At 45.5% G+C, this 23,637-nt stretch overlaps 1 protein-coding gene across 8 annotated transcripts; it reads right to left on the reverse strand.

Moving 5' to 3' along the window:
• Positions 1-2,392: 2,392 nt before the first annotated feature.
• Positions 2,393-23,519, reverse strand: GARRE1 (granule associated Rac and RHOG effector 1). Of its 8 annotated transcripts, XM_085858445.1 has the most exons (18): positions 23,224-23,517; positions 14,784-14,939; positions 14,146-14,366; positions 13,365-13,869; positions 10,552-10,824; positions 10,176-10,316; positions 9,623-9,718; positions 9,125-9,289; positions 8,533-8,697; positions 6,357-6,454; positions 5,419-5,544; positions 5,133-5,308; positions 4,110-4,791; positions 3,682-3,800; positions 3,373-3,505; positions 3,114-3,239; positions 2,851-2,929; positions 2,393-2,711 (listed from the first exon to the last, which is right to left on the reverse strand). In XM_085858445.1, exons 4-18 carry the CDS (start codon positions 13,800-13,802, stop codon positions 2,436-2,438), a joined length of 3,093 nt encoding a protein of 1,030 aa, XP_085714571.1. In that variant the 5' UTR covers positions 13,803-13,869; positions 14,146-14,366; positions 14,784-14,939; positions 23,224-23,517; the 3' UTR covers positions 2,393-2,435. The 8 variants fall into 8 exon arrangements, with proteins under 8 accessions (XP_085714571.1, XP_085714570.1, XP_085714567.1 ...); XM_085858444.1 differs by having other exon boundaries at positions 3,114-3,236; positions 13,365-14,366; positions 23,224-23,519; XM_085858441.1 differs by having other exon boundaries at positions 13,365-14,366; positions 14,784-14,905; positions 23,224-23,518.
• Between the last annotated feature and the right edge of the window lie 118 nt (positions 23,520-23,637).

The raw sequence follows: 23,637 nt of genomic DNA on the forward strand, positions 1-23,637 counted from the left end.
TCTAACTTTTGATGTATACACGATACAAACAAACTATAAATGGTGTGTGAAAGCATAATTCATCAAGTTTTGTTTGTGGTGTTGATGTTACATCCACAATTCCCTTAAGTTTGATGAGTTAAATTTCTGATGAGGGAACTTTTACATCAGTGGTAAAGTCAACCACCATAATTACCATACTTGAGGGACAGAAAAGCCTCGGTTAGTCTGGCAACATTAAAGAGACACCAACAATCAATGTTTGGTGTTCTGTCAGGGTGTCACGTATCATTGGTCCGTCATTTATTTATTTATTTATTCTTCTTGAAAGAAGCCGCAGTCAATGGTGAACATTATTTTGTATTCTTGTACAATTTATTTGTCCTCAGACGATAACGATTAAATCATTCACATATCACCTTGCACCGCCAGCAAGATGAGGCTCCCTGCAATTATACTTCAAATGTGCGATGGTTCTTGAATGATGTCTTCCCAGCCAAGTGGAGTAGTAGATGTGGACCAATTTCTTGGCCACCTCGCTCGCCTGCCTGAACTACGTTTTATGGGGCGATGTAAAACTACTGTTACTCGTTTTTAAAAAAAAAACAATTCATTCTTTGGATGAACTTGGGATTTCGATCACAAATTCATTTCATGAAATTACTCAGCAGCAACTGGAGAACGTTTTCAAGAAGTTCGAAAATTGGAATTAAAAAAAATATAAAAAGTCGAGGTTTGTGCAACAGCTAAAACACAGAATGGATCAGTATGGAACAGAACAAACTGGAATAAAAAAAATGGGGGCAGGGGGAGCAAATTGGTGTGGAGAGGAATGAGGGGGAGAAGACACGTGGGATGGATATGGAAGAAAACTCACGAAAGAAAAACTGGGAATTTGTATTGGTTGGGGGGGGGGATAATAGGGGTATATAATATCATGGTTTTACATTGGGGTGATCTGATATCATGGTGAACAGCTGTCTTGAAGACCTGGAGGGAAGAATGAGATTTAAGAGGATGTGGATGTTGGTTCCACAGGTGGGAGATGAGTGATCCTAGATTTAGGTAATTTCACCAGAAGAGGGTTGATAGTGGATCATGTGAGCCCTGCAGAAACCTGGGGGAAGAAAGCCTGGAAAGAGCAGAGGATGCAAGACCCAGAAAGGACACGGTAGAAGACAGGGAGACCACCGACCGCCCTGTGTTGGGTTTGAACAATTTATTACGAAAGATGGCAGTTATGTGGAAGCCTACATATTTTAACGGTATTGAGTAAAAACTTTCTGAATTATGCTTTCATGTCCCATTTATAGTTTGTTTATATCTTGTGTACATCAGAATGTATGAAAGTTCAGTTGCATAAGGACAGGCTTTTGAGGTGACCACCACAGGTCTGATGCTTTCCCTTGAGCTGATGAGATGAACCCCCCCCCCCCCCCCCCAACAAGTCTTACAGGTGAAAATCCTTTTTAGAAGGCATTTTGTAGACACACTTAACTACGCTCAAATTATTTGCTTATTCTCGTCTTGATGCCCTTTGCTTGCGTGTTCGGCCTTTGGATACGATACAGTTTTCCAGCGTTAGGATAATTTGAACAAAGGAAATTATGGCAAGAGTTTAATTCGTCAAAGAGGAACTCCATTTTGAAAATACTTTGTACATGTTAATAATAGTTATTTGAAAAGGTGCTTTGAGAGTTTTAAAAACATGACATGATTGAGATCTTTGGCACAAGATGCTTGAGTGCACATGAAAGAGAAAAAGCTGGAAAGGTATGGCATAGGAAATATTTTCAATGCATGGCTGGTCAATTAAAGGACTTAACTATTTTGGGAGGAAAGGGAGGGGGGAGGGGCTTTTATAATATATCTGTCATTCAACGCTGGTATATATAATATATAATATATATATATATACATATATATACATATATATACATATATATACATATATATATATATACATATATATATATACATACATATATATATATACATACATATATATATATACATACATATATATATATACATACATATATATACATACATATATATATATATATATATATATATATATATATATATATATATATATATATATATATATATATATACACATATACACATATACACATATACACATATATACACATATATACACATATATACACATATATACACATATATACATATATACATATATACATATATACATATATACATATATACATATATACATATATACATATATACATATATATATATATATATATATATATATATATATATACACACATATAAATATATATATAGCACCAATTATAACAGCATGGATAATATATTGGCAATATAATTTGGATACAGCAATTCTGGAAGCTTGCCAGTGCATTTATGACCAACATGCCAATCACAACCACAGCAGCGAGGCAGTGCAGACAAACAGCTGCCACCACTCAGTATGTGTGCAGGAAAGATGGTGGTGGGCAGGGCTCTGTGCTCTGAGTTCCTGTTAGTCGTGCGATGTTTGTACCAAAGCCGAGAGTGGACATAGTTTCGCCACCGCCTGCTGCAGACCACACAGACAGTGGCATCACCGGCAGCGAGTCGTTCCACTGGCCGAGCCCACCGCTAACCTGGTGTGGTAGCAGGCTGTGATTGGATGATGAATTGCCATCTGTGTTGGGTTGTTGCCACGGTGACTTGGGAGGCCATGTGTGTGTCTTTGAATCCTGTTGGATTTGCAAATGACTGTTTCTTGTTTGATTGTCTACTCAATTCAAAAGGCAGAACCACCTCACTTGGAAGAAAGAATAAAGAGGATGGACAGAAAAAATATAAATGTTATTTAGGAGAAAAAAAATAACAAACCTGAGTGACATTGTCTGTGGATGATAACCCATGGGATGGAGGAGGAACAGAGCCACGTCGTTCACCACCACCATTGCCTCTGCGCACCACGTAGAAAAAAAACATTTGCTGATATTGTGAACCAACCTTTTTCTGTTACACTACACAACCTACTTCATATGTTTCTTCCATCTCACCTCTTCAGCTCAAATGCAGGTGACCTATTTACCAAACCTAAGCCAATGGACAAATGTTTATGTTTATGGAATGTTGGAGTAGCAGACCTTTGGCCAACGGCTGCCAGTAGATCTGGTCCCCAGAACATTGAGAACAAACTATCTGCTGTGCTGGAGGTCTCGTCGCTGGAGCTGGCAGAGTCCAGTGTGTTTGGCCAGCCCCGTGTGTCTCTACTGGATGGAGGGTTCATTAAAATGACAGTTTTAAGATGAGTAAAAGTAAAGACCACATGCCATTTTCAAGGACTGCCATCCAAAATGGTGCAATGTGCAATGATCACATGAATTTGCAGACAGACGGACAGACCTATCCAGTGTGCTTTCATGACCAAGCCAACTCGGCCGTGCGCTCGAGTCCCAGGGAAAGCCACCCTGCCGTTTTTGCCGCATGGCGTGACGTACTCCGGCGATGTAGCGAGCATACTCTGGGTCAGCACCCACTGTGCAGCCAAGAGAAAATGGGCAGAAGGTCAGAGGGAGATCAATATCCAAGTTACTTTGTACTTATCTTCATGAAGAAAAGCTCCCTTAGTAACGCTCAAATCTTACCAATGTCCCATAAAATGTGACGTTAATGAGAGGCATCATAGATAGCACTGGTGGACCAATTGCATACCGGCAGGGTCGAAGGGCAACATGTCAGAAGGAGGTGGAGGTGGGTTCTCAGTAGTAAGGCGGTGGGGCCAAGTGTTGTTCCGAGTGCCACGGGGCAAGCTGCCAGCAGTTCCTGTCAAACTATATGGAGGGGGAGAAAAGTACTAATAATAAATTACGCTCTTAGAAATAACAGCTCCAGGAATAGTCCTAACAATCATCGATCATTCTGGAAGTATCGTTCGAGGAAATTATTTGGCTGTCAATTCTACCACATTCCTTACAAACACTTCATATGTCCATCTTGTATATGTATCAAGTACCTTGTATCTCAGCTTCCAGACATTTTTTTTGAACATCGTTTCAAAATAATTTTACTGGTACAAAGACAGTGACATACAGAAGCACAATTGCAGCTATAGTATGGGAAGGTTAAAGTGACCAGAGTACCTTGCTGTTGATGATGTTCCTATTGAATCTGTGAGTGTAATATCCGAGCCACCATTGACCGACTTTGGTCCCGTATCCTCTCTGCCAACCTCTGGCCGTTGAGTTCCCATCCACAATCCACTGGTGGCCTGGGCCCACCTTGGACCAGTTGCATGTGAGCTCTGAGCAGGCCGTGTCGAAACCTGAGCCTTTTCGCTAAGTTGTTGGCACAATGGTGACAGCTGTTGCTGTTCGCTGTGATGACGGTGGTGCGGTCGGGGAGAGGTGGCATGGCCTTTGGGTGTATTAAAGCCAGAAAGGAAGTCGATGACATCTTGCATCTCACGGTCACTGGGAAGTTTAGTCTCTGCCCCAGTCGTGCTTTGGCCTCCTCCACCCAGCACGTGCTGGCTGCCGCTTACTGGGAACCTGTCCGTTTGTCCACGCACTCTGTCCACTTCTCCCGACGTCGAGGGCAGCGCACTGAAGCTCGCCGTAGGCCTCAAGCCTCGTTCAGCTGCCAATGTCCCACCTGCTCTCCCTACTTGCCCATTGCTCGTTCTAATGTTGTCATTGGAGATGGCGTGACGCAGTGGCGGTGCAGCACGGCGACCGTCTCCACTCATGCATGAGCCACAGTGACTGGTGAATCTACCAGGACGTCTCTCTGCCCCGTCACCATCCTCCTCAGGCTTTAATCCTCCTAGTCCATCAAAGGGCAAAGGAGGTCATTGTACTTTGCTGTAATGTTATTAGTGCAAAGAAAAATCTGTAATCATAATTCCAATGATAAAACACATGGAGTCTGAGCTTGCGTGAGATAACATTCTTCCTACATATAAACGTCTCCAAAAACTAAAAATGGGAATTTAAAAAAAGTCAATAAAAATGCAGAACGGATGTTAGGCTTGTTTAGCGAGAGATTGTGGTTCATGGGGCAGTTACGTTGATCGAATTATACGAGACGATCAACGTTCTTTACAAGGGGTGGATGGGCCATTTTACCATCGGTAAAAAAATGGTCTCCCGTTGAGGGATACTCACCACCACCACAAGCGAGTGCACGGCGTCCAAGGCGCGATGTCAGTTTGGAGAATGTGCGCTGCAGACTTCCTGGGGCCTTGGCACAGCCAGATTCGGACTCTCCTGGGACGGGAAGTCGTGCTGCCCCTTCACCATTACGACGCAGCTGGATCTGAATGCTGGGGAGGTGCTGTTCTCTGAATAGGGGACGGAGTGGGGTCTGGTTAGCCGAAGAACAAGCCTCGTGAAGGTAATAAGAGAGTGCGTGCATGCTCACTCATTTCAAAGCAATGATGACTGACAATACCTGCCATCACGCCATCGGTGCAGGTCGAAAGTGGCAGTGTAAAGAACGTCGACGACGGCGAGTGCGCGCTCTGGGTCCAGCCGGCGCTGCAGCAGGGACATCGTTGCCGGGTCTTCTTTTAGGCACCTAAGGAGAACGGGTACCTTTTGTCATTCAGTGATGCAACCATGATGGACATGAAAAAAAAAGCTGGTACATCATGGATGTAATTCTGATTCTGATGTACCATACTCTTTTCAGAGCATTGGTGCTGCCGAAGCAGTTTTTGGCAAGGATTGCACTGGGTTGTTTGCCATTGCTTTCCCAGCAGTCAGTTCGGGCAGGAATTTGTAATTTATTCAGGGTGTCGGCGATAGCTCGCATACTCTTCACGAAGGACACGGTGGGATCTTTAACGTCCACCAACGCACGCTGGTAGACGGAACGCTCGTTTAACATCCATCCGAGGAACGGCACACATGTTGATGAATCACTCGACCTGTGAAACTTCAGGACGACAGTTTACAGCTGGTCAGGATTCAAACCCAGGCTAGATAGTTCAGAGGTGAGTCCTGCCAGCTCTAATTGATGTAAACAGGTAGTAATTCAATTGAAGAAGAGGTATAAAATGTGGAAATTAGGACATATGGAAGGACTGCACTGCAAAGTGCAGTGGTCAGCACTGGAAATTCAGGTTCGGTATTTTCATCAAGCTTGCAACAGTGCTGCAGAAATTTCCCTTTAAAACATTATTTTGATGTTCTTCCAGGTGTTCTTGTCTGCCAGCATGGTCAAAAATGACCAGAATTCAACAGCAAAAGGACATTGAACCCAAGTGTTCAAAAGAAAAGGGGATACCCCAAAACTGGTCTACTTGAGAACTGAAGAGGTGTCCTGGCCTTTGTGGATTACAAGATCCGGTCCAGGCAAAACGGAGAAAGAGAAAAGATGACCCTCACCAGGTCGATGGCACTTGGACCATGATCTGATCCAACTCCACGGATATCTGTGGGGAATAGGCCTCTCTGTCTTCGAGCTGGGCGGAGTGCACAACCACCTGGAAAACATGAGAAAACCAGCTGTTACCCTCACACCTGCTGGGAAGCAAGACGGGTTGAACAAAATGATCTAAATACCACTTCACCTTTGACAACTGTGCCGAGTTGAAGACATTGTTACGTGCATCATCAACTCGATCACTTAATTGAGAGGAAAGCTGACTTGCAGGAGGTCCCACTATCGAACCCATGTTGTGAAGCGAAGGACATCCATGACCACAGCCCCTCTTTATATACCCCTACCTGATGATGTGGAATGTCATGCAAGCTATTGCAATTTGTAAACATCCTAAAAGGAGCAGATGCTGCAATTCTTGCCTGCTCGCTACTGCAGCAGAGGCTTTCCACATTACAAGCAAAGGTCAATGTCTGGATCTTCATTAGTGTACCGCATGTCCATTGACCCAACATGAAATTGCAACACTAGCTCCAGGTAGCATCGGACGTTCAATGCTCTCTCGGGGATGTCACAGTGAAACCTGCCCACAAGATGAGATCACTGCTGAACTTGCAACAACATGGCACTTTGGAGGGACGGAGGGAGGGTTGGAAATCACGGTAAACATCTTCTCGAGTTGTCCAAAACACCTTGCAGTCGAATTATAAATCAAAGGAGGTAGTGTTACATTGTACAGGGATTTAGTGAGGCCTCATCTTGAATATTGTGTGCAGTTTTGGTCACCACAACTCAGGAAGGACAGAGCTGCCATATATAAGGTTCAGTGCAGGGCTAGTAGATTGGTTCCGGGTCTAGCTAGGCTCAGCAATGAGCGGCTGAAGGTAACAGGGCTTTATACACTCAAAAGGAAGCTTTTACGAGCTGATATGATGGAGATGTTTAAGATAATTAAGAGTATGGACGAAATAAGTGCAGAAGGATTATTCTGCACAATAGACAGTGATAGAACCAGGAACCAGAGCCTTTTTATTTATTTATTCGTATGCAGCCTGTAGCTACTTGGCTGATGTGGCTGATTATTTTCTGGGGGCATGGCTGTGCCCTGATGCAATGCCCCTTCTTACCAGTAACCTGGTACCCATTTTGCCAACCTCAGAAGGATGGCAGGCTGAATCAACCCTACCTGGTATTAATTCAACAGCACAACAGGGGCTTGAATTCAACACCCTAGGATCTTAAGCCAGCCACCTTAACTGTTAAGCCAACACCATGTGTGGTCATAGCCTGAGAGTGAAGAAGAAGAGAGTTAAAACGATAGTAAGCCAGGAGTCTTTCATGCAGAGAGTAGTTAATGCATGGAATGGTCTCCCTGGAAAGGTAGTGGCAGCAGAAACAGTAGCTAGGTTTAAAGTGTAATGAGAGAGAGAGAGAGAGAGAGAGAGAGAGAGAGAGAGAGAGAGAGAGAGAGAGAGAGAGAGAGAGAGAGAGAGAGAGAGAGATATAGATATAGATATAGATATATCGATATCTCATTAAAGGATAGTGTGTGTGTGTGTGTGATCGGTGTTGTATATTCTTCACCCGAAAACAGCTCTCACCCACTTCCCCTGCCAAAAGAAAAAAATTGATTTTAAGTTGAACACTGATGGTGTCCTTGAGCCTACCACACCTTTCTCATTTCCACTCCTCCCCCCTAACCCCTATCCCCTCCCCATGAAATGAAGTTGTTAGCTTTGACATATTAATTTAATCTGGTGTTGATGTAGCACGGGCATGAAGGGCCGAATGGTCTCCTCCTGCATCTAACTTCCTTGTTAGAAGCTGTCAAGGAATTTATTTATTCCTTGGTCCATGGCTTGTGTGACATCTTGTACTTGAATCACTTTTTTTCTCTGAATGGTGTACATGTTGCTTGCAAATACATTGGTTTCTCCATATTTACCTCCCATAACGAGTCAACCCGAAGGTGTTCCGTATGCCTGAGAATTGCAGGTGTGACATTGCAATGACAATGACAAAGATGCACTTTATTTCAATGGCGAATGATAAGTTAAAGCAACAGTAAAAACGTCATTAAACATCATAACAAGGAAAGGTATTGAACAAAAAAACCCCAGCTTATAATCTCAACAAAGTCACCCTACAAGATCAAAAGCAACCCGAAGGAAGATCACCCACCAGGCCCGCCTGTCCAAAAAGCAGCTGGACCGCAGTCTTGCAAGCTCCATGCCAAGTGGCTGGGCAAAGCTGGCCCAGAACCTCCGCTACCAGCGCCTCTTCTCTTGGCAAGCATGGTCTTCCCACACCACCTGCCGCTCCACTAATTAGCTCCCGCACGGCAGTCTACAGCGTGCATGGATTTGCAATTCACCGGCACACAAGAGCAGAAAGGGAAGAACCAAGTTACACGATGAAACAGGAGATGATGTGGAACACAAGGTGAAGCAGAGACGATAAGCACACTGGACTAGCATTCCAAAGATTGAGGATACAAGTCTACATCATAAAGATTATGTGACATGGAATTAGTCAGTGAAAACCCAGCTAGCTCATTAATGACTCAGGGAAAGGATAATGTGCTGAGTTCCAAAGGAGGCAGTTGGGTAGGGGCAAAGGCAGGTGGAGGGGAGAAAAGGAGGAGTGGGTGCTGAAGGAGAATGGAAAGAGAAGCCCAAGGGTGTGAGAGGACATTAACCAGGAACAGGAGAAAGGAAATCGAGTAACGTTTCAGGGTTCCAGAAAGATCAGGTGAACCCAACACATGCTGTACCATTTTAGCATGCAAGTTATCAGCGGGGGGTTGCCTGTGAGCCACAGCACGTAGAAGCCGTGGTCCCGCCGCGAAAGAAACCGATGGTAACTCTGCCAGCAGAGGGGGGTTCGGACGGCGCTCTCTGTGACCTGCTTGCTCTGCTTCTGCCTCGGCACAACAGCCCTGATGAGCAAAAGAAAAAAAAACCCCAGCAATGATGGGGTGATGAGTGCAGAGGAGAAATGGCAAAAAGTGAAGCACGTGGGAGAGAAGGAACCTTTTATTTGTATTCAGATATCTACTCATGGAGGAGTTAAACGACAGAGGGCACAGACTGTCAGAGGGGAACAAGGAGGTGAAGGTATTGCACATGAGTGGATGAGGGGTAGAACAGACAGAGGTTGAGGTTAAAGATGAAACTCCAATGACAATTACAAACCACTACAGTTAAGAACTGGTCACAAGAAGCCACGGCTCGATAAAGCTAGTCCGGCGGCAGACAGGTGGTCTACTTGCCTGCAAAGCAGTGGTGATGGCACGGGGGTGGAGATGAAAACCAGCCTTCATAGCATATTCCACATGCCCAAGGCTGTCCAGTGCTTGTTGGTACCACTGCTCACCCACAACCACATTAAACGATCAACAAATACTCTCCAGATGCCTCATGGATTCACAACCTGGTCCGGTCACCACTCGTGTGACTCCGAGACCCTCGTTTCGGTACCCAACTTAAACTCTCATATATGTACCTTATAACTTTGCATCAGATTTCTCGTGTTTTAATGATAATGCCGTAATATTTATTCGAAAGGATAAACGATAGTCAGGGTCATCGATTTATTTACTATGTATGCAAATATGTTGCAATTTTTACTCCTTCTCATTGTAGGTCAGACACATGCCCGCATCCTTTACTTCTGTCTCTCATTCACACATTCCTTCCGATCTCTTCCCACTTCCCCCACTCTCTCTATCTCTCTTTCCGAATACAGATCTTTCCTATTCTCAATTTTAAAATAGATGGAAACACGGCCCTTAGCAGTCGAGGAAAGGTTCTTGCCAGCCTTGCCTGCAGAGCTGCGTCCACACGTGCGTTGAGCTCCTTGAGATGCGACTCAGGGATGCAGGCACCGTGTGTACAGAGCAGTTGCCGGACAGCACGGCCAGCTTGACCTCCATCAGCCCCTCGTCCCCGGAGCCGTGACGTCGCCTGGGAATTGCACGAAGGGGTTTGATCACTATTTGATCTGTCACTCTTCGAAGGATTAGGGTATGCTATCAACTGAGTGTCAATCTCTCGATTGCATTTTGCCTCCATAATATAAAAGTGGGGAATTATAATTTAATAATGACTACAATATGAATAATCAGACCCATCACAGTGTTGAAGCTCCATTAACTGTAAAAAGATAAATGCTAATGACCAACCATTTACCTACACTGACCTCAGCAGTAGCCTGCCAGGAACGAACTGCAGCCTCCATTTCACTTAGGGGACTCTCGCAAGGCCGTGGGGCTGAGTTACAAGCTGGAGCCACACGAGGTGAGGCCATGGTGGGAAACGGGGTTCCAGTGAGGCTTTGGGGACCGCGGGATGATGGTGTACTGTTATCCAAGGCCTGGTTGCAAGGCTGACTGATGGCAGCGGTAGCCGCGAGGGCTTGCTTGAGAAATCCTTGGTGGAGCTGGATTATTGAGTGGAAGCAGCGGCCAAGCATCTAAGAAAAGGACGGCAGTTAAATTCAAATGAGCAGAGAATCAAGAAAAATGAAATGTCATTAATGCCACCGATTAATAATTTATCCTTTTCCTTTTCAAAAATGATTATATTTCATCACAACTACTATGGACCACTGCCAATAAAGGGACCGTGTGCATTGGGCACATGGATGTTCACTTTCAGACCAGTCCTCAGCAGCACTGTTTCTGTCTTAATAGAAGGACAGTAATGGTAAATTCTTCCAGTAACCCCCTCCTGGCTAAACCCCCAAATTCCAGACTCACTGCAGACCTCTACTCTTGTTCCACTTCTCCCATCCTGCAGAACTGTCTTCATGAGGCAGTTCAATCCCTCCCTTCCCTCCAGGAATTCAACCAGGTGGTACACCACCACCACCTCGCATCATCCCTCATCCCTACAAAAAAATCTTTTTATTCCTCTTCATCAATACTACCTAACCCAACCCCCTTACTTGTAGGTTATGGTGTCTTCTCCCCTCCGCTCCCCCTCTTCTCCTTTCCTGTTCATTCATTTCCATGCCCTTGTCTAACTGTGGCACCACTATCAGTTTATTGCTCTTTAAACCCAACATCACCTCGCTCTTCCATGAGCCTTGACTTTAAATATAAGGTTAGAAATGGATGGACGATCCACCTCGCTCCTATGGACATAAGACTGCCGAGGCAGTTTCTTTGGCTCGGTGTTACAATCCTGAACAAGTCGCCACTCCGACACAGGATACTCGACCGGTTCACTCCCAGTAAGTGACTACTCTCAAGCACCCTGCACGTCATTAACAAAATCAGTGCAACAACTACTCTCAAGGAGGGCAGGAATTGAAATGGGAGAAAACCTGAACCAAAACCAATCAATCCAAGGAGAGATCTCCATTGAGCATTTCCAAAAGTACGATACTCATTTCCAAAAGGGGCAAGTATGGTGCTCAAACGAATTTTCATGAGTCCTGGACAGTGCTGTGAAGTTTAAGGAAAAGTGAGGAAAAGGAAGATGCTGAAGGTGAGGGGGTTCTACATCAGCAATTTTCATTGGGACTCTCTATTCAATTCTATCAGGTGTTTGAACGTACATCATCCAAAACATTGTTCACCAATTGATCGAGCTTTTGAATCGCTCATCTCAATGCAACTGTTGCTGCTCATTAACTCGTTCAACAAAGAAATGAATAACCTTTTGAGACGGCCATGTTGCTTAACCTTCTGGAAATTTAGAGTCGTACGCCACTTAGTGTCTGCTACTGTGGTCTGAGAAAGACTTGGTTAGACACCACAAGCCAGACGTGACGAGGTAGGCATGTGGCACGAGCGCTGTTGAAACCTTGATCAGTGCTCTTCAAGGTGACACTCATCGCATTAAGGATAAAGTCCAAGGATGTGGAAAGTCGGGGATAGCAGGATGTAGAGATATATCAGACATACAGCCAAGAAGGAGACACAGTTGTTGTTTTTTTTAACTACCATGACAAACTACCATCGTTTTGCTTAAAGACCAAAACAGACAAAATTGTCGAAAGAAAGCATGACAGTCCAATCACGTGGGTAGGTTTCAAGATGTTCTTGTGCGCACGGATTGTGCCGAACCTACCGAGAATTCTTGCGAAGATTGAAAACATGCAAGCGAGCCGGCGGGAGCAGCGGAAGCAAGGAAATAATAAAAGAAAAGAGCACATTCGCTTCAAACAAAGACAGGAATTTGAGAGCGGCAGCTGTGAAAACATCAGTATCAATGGAACAGACTGCAACATATCCCTTTTCATTTTCTCTTGATGATGGCAGAATGGCCTAGACCTAGAGGTACGCACACTCGCCTCGAAGATGCCCATGGTCGAATCTAAGCCCACTTATAAACTGTCACAGGTAGCGTGATTCATCGATGCGTGTGCCATCCCTCCGACGTACGTTAAACTGGGCGCCCATCTGCCAGAATTGGTTGGTGGACGTTAAAGATCCCATGGTGTCCTTCGCGACGAGTAGGCAAGGTATCCCCGACACCCTGAACAAATTACAAACTCCTCCCGTAACATACATAGGGCGACACAGCCAATGATGCTACCCCACAGCCTTGTGCTGCATACGAAGGAAGAAGATTCTCTCTCGACCACCACCATTCCCACTTCATTATTCGTTCCACTCTGATGCACACTCCGTTTCCTCGTTACATTAAACCCTCTCTTCTTATGCACACCCAATCTAGTTTTTATCAACCATGACATTCCTTCCATAGTGTTTGCTGTCATGTCTTGCACCTGCTAGCGTAAGTTAGTAACGCTTACATGGAACATGTGTTTGGAGACGAAAGGTCTACGGAACAACGAGAAGCCTGGACAAGATTTAGGAAAAGTAAAACTGAAGTTGCAGCTTTCATGCACATTTCTGGAGCTCCCCATCATAGTATGTACGAATTGTAGGAACATATGGAAGATTTACTTTTTTTCAGTTTATCAGATGTTCTCAAATCCTCAATAATTTCGCCAATCAACAATGCACATGGCATGTAACACAAACATGAACAGGTACTCACCTGCAAGTCATGCGGACCATTCAACGAGCGAAGCTCTGAGCAACCGTCCTTCCAAAATCTGCCACCACCACCCAGCTCTGTTAGTGCCTGGCCCAGCTGTGCCTTCACTTCCAAGGCCGCAGCCTCGGCTGCATCTGTAGCTCCCCGCTGGTTATGTGCGACCCTTCTCGCGGTCTCGGCCATCGCGGGTGCATCACGTAATGCTCCCTCAAAAGCTTCGGCAAGGCCACAGGAAGCATGGCCAAAGGCAAAAAGAGAGTCAAGATAGCGTGATATGCCCTTTTGGAGAGCTGGAAGCCAGGCGGCTTCCGATGTAGCAGCACCTGTTGTTGTCCCACGAACCTGAGGAGGGCCACGACCAAGGCTATCGGTGGCTCTTTGAGGTCTTGCAAAGCCCACCGTTCCGCCGAAAGCGACATTTGTCTGTGCCACCTGCATCTTGCTCGATCCAACAGTGTCAAGGGGCAAACGACTACTGTAGTCCAAGCCCCCAGTGTCCTTGGAGCTACAGCAATGCATAGAGAATGGATAAGTGAAAAAGAACGAGGGGTAAGGGGGAGGCAGGTCGCATGTGAAGGTGTGGCACAATGGATAAGGTGACGATAAATTAACTGGAATGTCAAGCAGAAGACGCGGTACTAGATATAGCTTCAGATCAAGAAAGGTGCAGAACAGAGCTTGAATGAATCACTGGAGCAAAAAAAAAAAAAAAGAAGACCTTCATAAGGTGAACAACTCGACGCTGAGGTATGTATGTATCGCCACACAAGTGCAAAGTTACTTTTTCCCCAAACTTTCTTTACAGACTTGACTTGCAGAGCTTTAAAGGATCTGATGTTGATTTTCAGTCGTTATACTGTCCACGTCCACCTCCGTGATGTCTCTCCTCCTCCGCTCCTTTCATGACCATTCAATACCATTTGAACCATGGCCAATCCCCAACCCATTGCCATTGTCCAGCAGCACGAGGCTCCTCCTGGCTCAAGCTGCCACGCAGGTGGACTGCAAAACAACAGGAGGTGGTAAGCAGCCATCAATGACACATCCCCACAAGTAGCTACACAATAAGAACCCGCCGACAATGGCAGGAAAAGGCACGGCCATCATCGCTTCCGTTTTGCCGGTGGCCGTTCCACTGCTTCAGCTCGGCCGAGGCTGTCTTAACAAACTCTCCTAGAAAACACTTACAATTTCCATCGTGGTGCCCAAGTGACCTGATAAATCAGTTGGCTTGTTATTCTGGATAGGCCTGGGATAACATCTCAACATTTGAGAAGAGCAAGGCAGAGATGGAGGGGAAAATGATAATGTGTACACAATGGAAATAACTTCCGATTCTGATGTACCATATTCCGTTACAGAGCGTCCGTGCTGCCGGAGCAGTTTCTTGGCAAGGGTTATTCATGCTGGCTGGTTTACCATGGTCTTCCCTGTCGTAGTTAGGGCAGGAACTTGGAATTTGTTTCAGGGTGCCGGCAACAGCTCGCCTTCTCTTCACGAAGGACACCGTGGGATCTTCAAGATTCAAGTTTGACGTCCGTCTGAGGGACGGCACACATCGATGAATCACCCTGCCTGTAAAACACCAGGGTGACAGTTTATCGCCGGGTTGGGACTCGAGCACAGGCTAGACACCTTAGAGGCGAGTTGTGCGTACCTCGAGGCCATCCTGTCAGCCTGGAAGTGACTACAAGACAAAATTTCTCAATAAACTTCATGTTTTTCACAATGATGGGCACTGGAGGCCAATAATGATATATTACACTCAAAGAAAATGACAAGAGATTGTCAACTTGCAAATCCTGACCCCATGATCCTCTCTCTCCCCTAACCGTACCCTTCCTGAATGATGTACTGTACATCCTTCATAACTTGGAAAGGATGCGGTTTATTACTGGGAAATACCGACTCTGACTTTGCCAGTGTCACCAATATCGGAGGATGGACATCACGTGATTACATTATGACCAATTTTTATCCGATATATTTCATTAACAGGATGTACACCTGACATGCACCTGGGTGGATACACTATGTACACCTGAACTACAAAAACAGTGCTTATATCCTCGTTTTATGTCTCAGCAATGTTTGGAAATCAAATGAATGCCGACCTCACCTTTTGTAATAACGTGCGAAGTAAATGTCGGTAATAAATTTACAAACGTTATGAAACCGGATGAGTTTTCAAACAGCAAGTATCCATCTGAAAGACGCAGCATGGACCACCGACCGAAACGGGCTCTGCCATGGAGCACCGACCGAAACGGGCTCTGCCATGGAGCACCGACCGAAACGGGCTCTGCCATGGAGCACCGACCGAAACGGGCACTGCCATGGAGCACCGACCGAAACGGGCACTGCCATGGAGCACCGACCGAAACGGGCTCTGCCATGGAGCACCGACCGAAACGGGCTCTGCCATGGAGCACCGACCGAAACGGGCACTGCCATGGAGCACCGACCGAAACGGGCACTGCCATGGACCACCGACCGAAACGGGCACTGCCATGGACCACCGACCGAAACGGGCACTGCCATGGACCACTGACCGAAACGGGCTCTGCCATGGAGCACCGACCGAAACGGGCACTGCCATGGAGCACCGACCGAAACGGGCTCTGCCATGGAGCACCGACCGAAACGGGCTCTGCCATGGAGCACCGACCGAAACGGGCTCTGCCATGGAGCACCGACCGAAACGGGCACTGCCATGGACCACCGACCGAAACGGGCACTGCCATGGACCACCGACCGAAACGGGCTCTGCCATGGACCACCGACCGAAACGGGCTCTGCCATGGACCACCGACCGAAACGGGCTCTGCCATGGACCACTGACCGAAACGGGCTCTGCCATGGACCACCGACCGAAACGGGCACTGCCATGGAGCACCGACCGAAACGGGCTCTGCCATGGACCACTGACCGAAACGGGCTCTGCCATGGACCACTGACTGAAATGGGCTCTGCCATGGACCACCGACCGAAACGGGCTCTGCCATGGACCACCGACCGAAACGGGCACTGCCATGGAGCACCGACCGAAATGGGCTCTGCCATGGACCACTGACCGAAACGGGCACTGCCATGGAGCACCGACTGAAATGGGCTCTGCCATGGACCACCGACCGAAATGGGCTCTGCCATGGACCAAACCGACCAAAACCTGACTCAAATGTCACGTGGATTTAAATAAGCGTGCACCATCATTATTTGGCTACGTGACGTGGCATGACAGTTTGCACAACGATTGGAAAGCGATTGAGAAAGACAAGCTCTCATTCATCGACCGTACAATTCCTGCGAATCTTGGGTGGAGGTGCGACAGTCCGAGTTTCCAGGACTGTCCGAGGGGATCCTGGGGGCCTGTAGAGCTTGGTGGACCTGGCTCAAATGTTACACGGCCACTTATAAAAGGGCAGCATGTCCAACAATGATCAAATTCTTCAGTACAGTCAAGCGAGAATTCCACATGGCATTCAGCGATTCCCTGACAATCCAGTGTCTGTTTTGTAATTTCCCTTTCACAGCCTGAGTCTGAACTCTGATCCCCCAGCCTCAGGAAGAACGAGCAAGATACAGACAGACTCCGTATCCTGATTCTTGGTTTGCTCTTTCAAGATTCATTCTGACCAATTTCATAGAGTGCAGGAGGAGGTTACGAGGACTTCACAACTGGTTACACCTGTCCAGTGTGAGGTCACAAATCGCACTGAGAAAGTCTAATGAGGGACAGATGGCCAATCACACGCGAGCTTCATTTTCTTAATTCATGGCAAATGCAAATAAATGGTTTGACATGAATACGGTACAGTAATACGTGACTATGATCATGCACAGGTGTGTGTGTGTGTGTGTGTGTGTGTGTGTGTGTGTGTGTGTGTGTGTGTGTGTGTGTGTGTGTGTGTGTGTACATGTATATGGAAGTTGCTGTTGTTGCCTGCTATGTCCACATGTAGGTGGGGTTCATCGAGAGGTGAAACAGAGACCTACCAGGTCTGTGTGTGTGTGTGTGTGTGTACATGTTTGTGTGTGTGTGCACATGTTTGTAAATGTGTGTGTGTGTGCGCGCATATATGTGTGTATGTGCATATGTCTGTATGTGTGCACATATTTGTGTGTGTACACATTTGTGAGTAACAAACGGAAGGTAGAATACTTTTACAGATCTCCCTCCGCATGTTTGAAAGAGCCAAAACCATCGTCTGCCAGAATCTGAATCATAAAATTCCCAAGAGGCATCGACCTGCAAACCCTTCCAGACGGACAGACACAAAGCTAACACGTGACATGTCCCTAAATAATCATCCCAATTGTTTTGGAAATCCAACATCACAGAAACCAATCGAGATTGTGAAGTACGAGTTTTTGGACAAACATTGTAGTGTACGTACTTTGAGATGAAAGACAAGAAAAGCTGAAACACACTGGTACAAAATGACTACAAGCTGTCGAAGCAACAGACAACATTTAACATGTAGCCTGAGATGTCTCGTTTGTCTCACACCTGCTCACTAATATGCAACCGTCTGATTATAGTGACGTATTACTCTTGTTGTGCACAATCATAGTAACAATCATCAGTCGACTCTTTGATCAGCTTCATCATCAAGATTGATAAGTAGCCTGGTGTTGGCTCAGTGGTTAGGGTGGCGGCTTGGGATTCAGGACAGCCTGGTGTTGGCTCAGTGGTTCGGGTGGCAACTTGGGAACCTTGGGTCCTGAGTAGTGGTTCGGGGAGCGGCTTGAGATCCTAGGGTCCTGATGAGTTCAAGTCCCGTCGGCCGCTGAATTAATACACTAGGGGGTTGACTCAGCCTGTCATCCTTCCAAGGTCGGTGAAATGAGTACCAGTTCCAGTGTGTGTACTCGTAGAGGGGCACTGCATCAGCGACACAGTCGCGCTTCAAGAAATGATAGCTACCCCGGCAGTTAAGCTGCCATACGACCACCACCACCAACATTGATAACAATCGATGAAAGAACTTTTGTCTTACAAAGATCAGCTCGTCTTAGTTTAATCATGACTCTTAAAAGAAGATCTCGTACACTCATACCAAGCAAGACAAAGACACCGGCAGACGACGTGTGCCGGCGATAGGGACCATTCCACACGATAGATTTGAACCCGAGACCTCGACATCACGAGCGAATGCTCGAATGGCCAACAAGAACAGATCTCTCATTGCGAAGGTCCAACAGTGCGAGTGCGTTGCACCCCCGGGTGTAAAGGTCGACCTGTCTTGATAGACGTCTTTGTGGTCCTCAATGCGTCGTTGTCAAGAAGATCCGTGAGGGTTTCCTGGAAAATATCCAATAGGCATATTAAAACAAACGAGAGATTGAAATGTGTACGCAACACCATGAACAGAAACATGTTGATATCGAACAGGAATGCCGAGCGAAACGAGGCTGCCAGGATGGAACCCAGAGGTATGCACACTCGTCTCGAAGCTGTCTAGCCTGGGTTCGAATCCCGACCTAGCTATAAACCGTCATCCTGGTGTTTCACAGGCAGGGCGGTTCATCTTCCTTCGGATGGACATCCAGCTTGGCGTCCAGTGTGCCGGCATTAGTCGCTGGACGTTAAAGATCCCACGGTGTCCTTCGTGAGGAGTAGACGAGACGTCGCCAGGAAACCCTGGCACAAATTACAAACTCCTGCTCTAATCTTAGCACAAAACGTCAGGCCTGGCCAACCGGTTCGTGAAAGCCTCGGGGCAAAACAACTTTCCCCGGCCAACGCTACAAGAAAGTGGTGGTGGGGGGGGGGGGTAATTGTGCCCTTTTCAGAAGAATGTCGAGCGGAACAAAAACCCACACGAACGGGTTGTGAGTCTGAAAGCACAACGAGCTTATTGCGGACACACCGGACATGGCAAGCATCCAGCGAGGGACATGTCCTCAAAATCTGCTTTCGAGACCAATACTGTGTACAGTATGTACATATATATATATATATATATATATATATATATATATATATATATATATATATATATATATATATATATATATATATATATATATAATCCGCCGAGTGGGTAAAAAGAGATATCCATATCTGGAGGTTGTTCCGAAAGCCAGGCCAAGCTTGACACCCACCCATGTGGATGAAAATAATCACGGCTTCGACATGCGTCGAGACCGTTACAAGGAAGCAACGGAGTTGCGGGGACAACACTCTGCGCAGCCAACGATTTAGTCCCTTTCTCATCACCACGTCCCCTCTCGGCTATTTTGGAGCAGCCGGCCTGGCGTATATTTAGCCCAAAAGACCCCCCCCCCCCACAATCCTCTCGAGCGCAATTGATGCTCACGGATGAGAAGAGGCGGATGGTGTCGAGAAAGCACGTGAGCAGGCCAACAAGACCCTGACTGGTCCACAGGGACGGCTATCTCGGAACGTGGACCCAAGACCGGTATATATCCGAGCAAGACGTTGAAGCGCCGTTTCTTCAACACTTGTGGTTTAATCCCAAGGAGGTTTTGGTTTTCCCTGTTCTGGAATTCCAAGCATGTCTCACTGAACAAATGGCGGAACTTTGAGCTGGAATTCAGACTTTACGTTTTGTAAGTTTACACGAGCGATGGATGCTTAGAAGATGACGAGAGGGAAACGAGTCTTCCTTTGATTCTGAAACCAAGGTGGACGAGGATTTGTCTTGGACAATGAGACAACATCAATGGCTGCAGTTTAGTTTATTGGGAAGAGGAAGGATGAGGGGAGGGGCTGAGAGGAGGTGGTTATAAAATAATAATAATAATAATAATAATACCACTACTAATTAAACTTCCTTTACAAGGAACTTGAGTGCAGGAAAAAGCCATTCAAACCCATCAAGCCTGTGCAATGGTTACCAACCTATGGCTGTTTATCCATGCTCTGTCGTTTTCTTGATACATTGAGCATCAAGCAAGGAAGCAGCACGGACCATGTTTAGTCTTTGGTGTGACTCGGATGGGATTCGCACTCTCAACCTCCCAGACACAGAACACACGCTCGAGCCATGACGTCACCGAGTCTGGTTTGATTGAGTAAAAAAGTGCTTTGGATTGGAAGGGGAAGTGGGGGGATTTATTAAAATGAGAAATTTGGAAATTATGAGTGTGTGTGTGTGTGTGTTGCAAAGACTGTGCATGTTCCAGAGTGTGTATGTGTTTCAGAGTGTGTGTTTCAGTGTGTGTATGATCCAGTGAGTGTGTCCCAGTGTGTGAGTGTCAGTGTGTCTTCTAGTGCGTTTCAGGGTGTGTGTGTGTTTCAGTGTGTGCGTGTGTTTCAGAGTGAGTGTGTGTGCGTGTTTCAGAGTGTGTGGGTTTCAGAGTGTGTGGGTTTCAGAGTGTGTGTGCATTTCAGAGTGTGTGTGTTTCAGAGAATGTGTGCGTTTCAGAGTGTGTGTGTGTTTCAGAGTGTGTGGGTGTGTTTCAGAGTGTGTGTGTTTGAGTGTGTGTGCGTTTCACAGTATGTGTGCGTGTTTCAGAGTGTGTGTGCGTTTCAGAGTATGTGTGTTTCAGAGTATGTGTGTTTCAGAGTATGTGTGCATTTCAGAGTATGTGTGTGTTTCAGAGTGTGTGTGTTTCAGAGTGTGTGGGTGTGTTTCAGAGTGTGTGTGTTTGAGTGTGTGTGCGTTTCACAGTATGTGTGTGTGTTTCAGAGTATGTGTGCGTTTCAGAGTATGTGTGTTTCAGAGTATGTGTGTTTCAGAGTATGTGTGCATTTCAGAGTATGTGTGCGTTTCAGAGTGTGTATTTCAGAGTATGTGTGCGTTTCAGAGTGTGTGTGCGTTTCAGAGTGTGTGTATTTCAGAATATGTGTGCGTTTCAGAGTGTGTGCATTTCAGAGTGTGTGTGTGTGTGTGTGTGTGTGTGTGTGTGTGTGTGTGTGTGTGTGTGTGTGTGTGTGTGTGTATGTGTGTGTGTGTTTCAGAGTGTGTGTGTTTCAGTGTGTGTGTTTCAGAGTGTGTGTGCGTTTCAGAGTGTGTGTGTTTCAGAGTGTGTGTGTGCGTTTCAGAGTGTGTGTGTGCGTTTCAGAGTGTGTGTGTTTCAGAGTGTGTGCGTTTCAGAGTGTGCGTTTCAGAGTGTGTGCGTTTAAGAGTGTGTGCGTTTCAGAGTGTGTGCGTTTCAGAGTGTGTGCGTTTCAGTGTGTGTGTTTGTGTGTGTGTGTGTTTCAGAGTGTGTATGTGTGTGTGAAAAAAAAATCTTGCGACAAAGACCATAAGCGACGTGTTTCAGGCCGATCTGTGCCTTTTGTCCTGTAGTGATTTTAAAAGGAGACGTTCCGATCTGTTCCCCCCAAAGGGAAAGTAACCTTAGAGTTCCACAGCGTTCGGAACGTCGTGTGGACTTCACTTGTACGAGAACATGGTTCGGGATTGTTAGGGTTATAAGGTTACACTGTAACTGTTACACTATTATGAGGTTATAAGGTTACACTGTAACTGTTACACTATTATGAGGTTATAAGGTTACACTGTAACTGTTACACTATTATGAGGTTATAAGGTTACACTGTAACTGTTACACTATTATGAGGTTATAAGGTTACACTGTAACCGTTACACTATTATGAGGTTATAAGGTTACACTGTAACTGTTACACTATTATGATTTTATAAGGTTACACTGTAACCGTTACACTATTATGAGGTTATAAGGTTACACTGTAACTGTTACACTATTATGATTTTATAAGGTTACACTGTAACCGTTACACTATTATGAGGTTATAAGGTTACACTGTAACTGTTACACTATTATGAGGTTATAAGGTTACACTGTAACCGTTACACTATTATGAGATTATAAGGTTACACTGTAACTGTTACACTATTATGATTTTATAAGGTTACACTGTAACCGTTACACTATTATGAGGTTATAAGGTTACACTGTAACCGTTACACTATTATGAGGTTATAAGGTTACACTGTAACCGTTACACTATTATGAGGTTATAAGGTTACACTGTAACCGTTACACTATTATGAGGTTATAAGGTTACACTGTAACCGTTACACTATTATGAGGTTATAAGGTTACACTGTAACCGTTACACTATTATGAGGTTATAAGGTTACACTGTAACCGTTACACTATTATGAGGTTATAAGGTTACACTGTAACCGTTACACTATTATGAGGTTATAAGGTTACACTGTAACCGTTACACTATTATGAGGTTATAAGGTTACACTGTAACCGTTACACTATTATGAGGTTATAAGGTTACACTGTAACCGTTACACTATTATGAGGTTATAAGGTTACACTGTAACCGTTACACTATTATGAGGTTATAAGGTTACACTGTAACCGTTACACTATTATGAGGTTATAAGGTTACACTGTAACCGTTACACTATTATGAGGTTATAAGGTTACACTGTAACCGTTACACTATTATGAGATTATAAGGTTACACTGTAACTGTTACACTATTATGATTTTATAAGGTTACACTGTAACTGTTACACTATTATGATTTTATAAGGTTACACTGTAACTGTTACACTATTATGATTTTATAAGGTTACACTGTAACCGTTACACTATTATGAGGTTATAAGGTTACACTGTAACCGTTACACTGTTATAAGGTTACAGGGATCTGTTCATGTCGTTTGGCTCTCAGAGTTCAATATGACGCGGTTATCGGGATCGCGATTACTACACGGACACCGATGATGACCGATCGCTAGTTTAACAGAGTTAAATAGTTAGCGCGTTGATAACTGAAGCGGAACGACGGCGATGAAAACACAGACCCAAGGAGGGCGAGCAGAGCGTCAAATGGGAGAATGGTCAGCAATCCGGGAAGATCGTGGGAATAGGATTGGGAAGCACGACAGGCGCCCACCTTGTGTGGGAAAAATATCCCGAAACTCTTCTTCTTCTCTTCAAACTTGTGATATTCCCATCATGTCGTCCTTCATTTCAACTTTCACTTCTCCTTATTGTTGTCCTTCTCGACCCGTGTGTCTCACACTTCGGATTCACTTTTCTCTTTCCACTACTCTCCCTCACACCGGGCCCCTCCCCATCATCAACGCTACTCTTCTTCTTCCTTCTTCTCAAAACTCCTTCGCCGGTGTTGGCCACATAATCAAGGTCGTTACGTATTACAAAATGCTGGTCAATGCAGACAGAAATTCTGAGGGTGGCCGCATGATCAGTGTGCTGATTGACGAAAAAGAGTTCAAAGGTCAGATCAGGCTATAATTAAGTCAGCATGACCGAGTTTGCAAAAGGGCTTTGAGGACCTCCCTCTCCC

This window comes from Eptatretus burgeri, chromosome 15 (assembly GCF_056783735.1).
Source record: "Eptatretus burgeri isolate ZD-2024b chromosome 15, Ebu_testis_v1, whole genome shotgun sequence".
Taxonomy (NCBI): Eukaryota; Metazoa; Chordata; class Myxini; order Myxiniformes; family Myxinidae; genus Eptatretus; species Eptatretus burgeri.

Bases quoted from the DNA above. Each gene is read 5' to 3' on its own strand.
- GARRE1 (XM_085858440.1), bottom strand. From the start codon at position 13,883: ATGCATTGCTGTAGCTCCAAGGACACTGGGGGCTTGGACTACAGTAGT. The intron at 9,719-10,175 runs GCAAGGCTGGCA...GTGGGTGAGCAG, and splicing joins GTGTGGACGCAGCTCTGCAG to TGGTACCAACAAGCACTGGA. The intron at 6,455-8,532 runs GTGGGTGATCTT...CATGTTTTCCAG, and splicing joins TTTTTGGACAGGCGGGCCTG to GTGGTTGTGCACTCCGCCCA.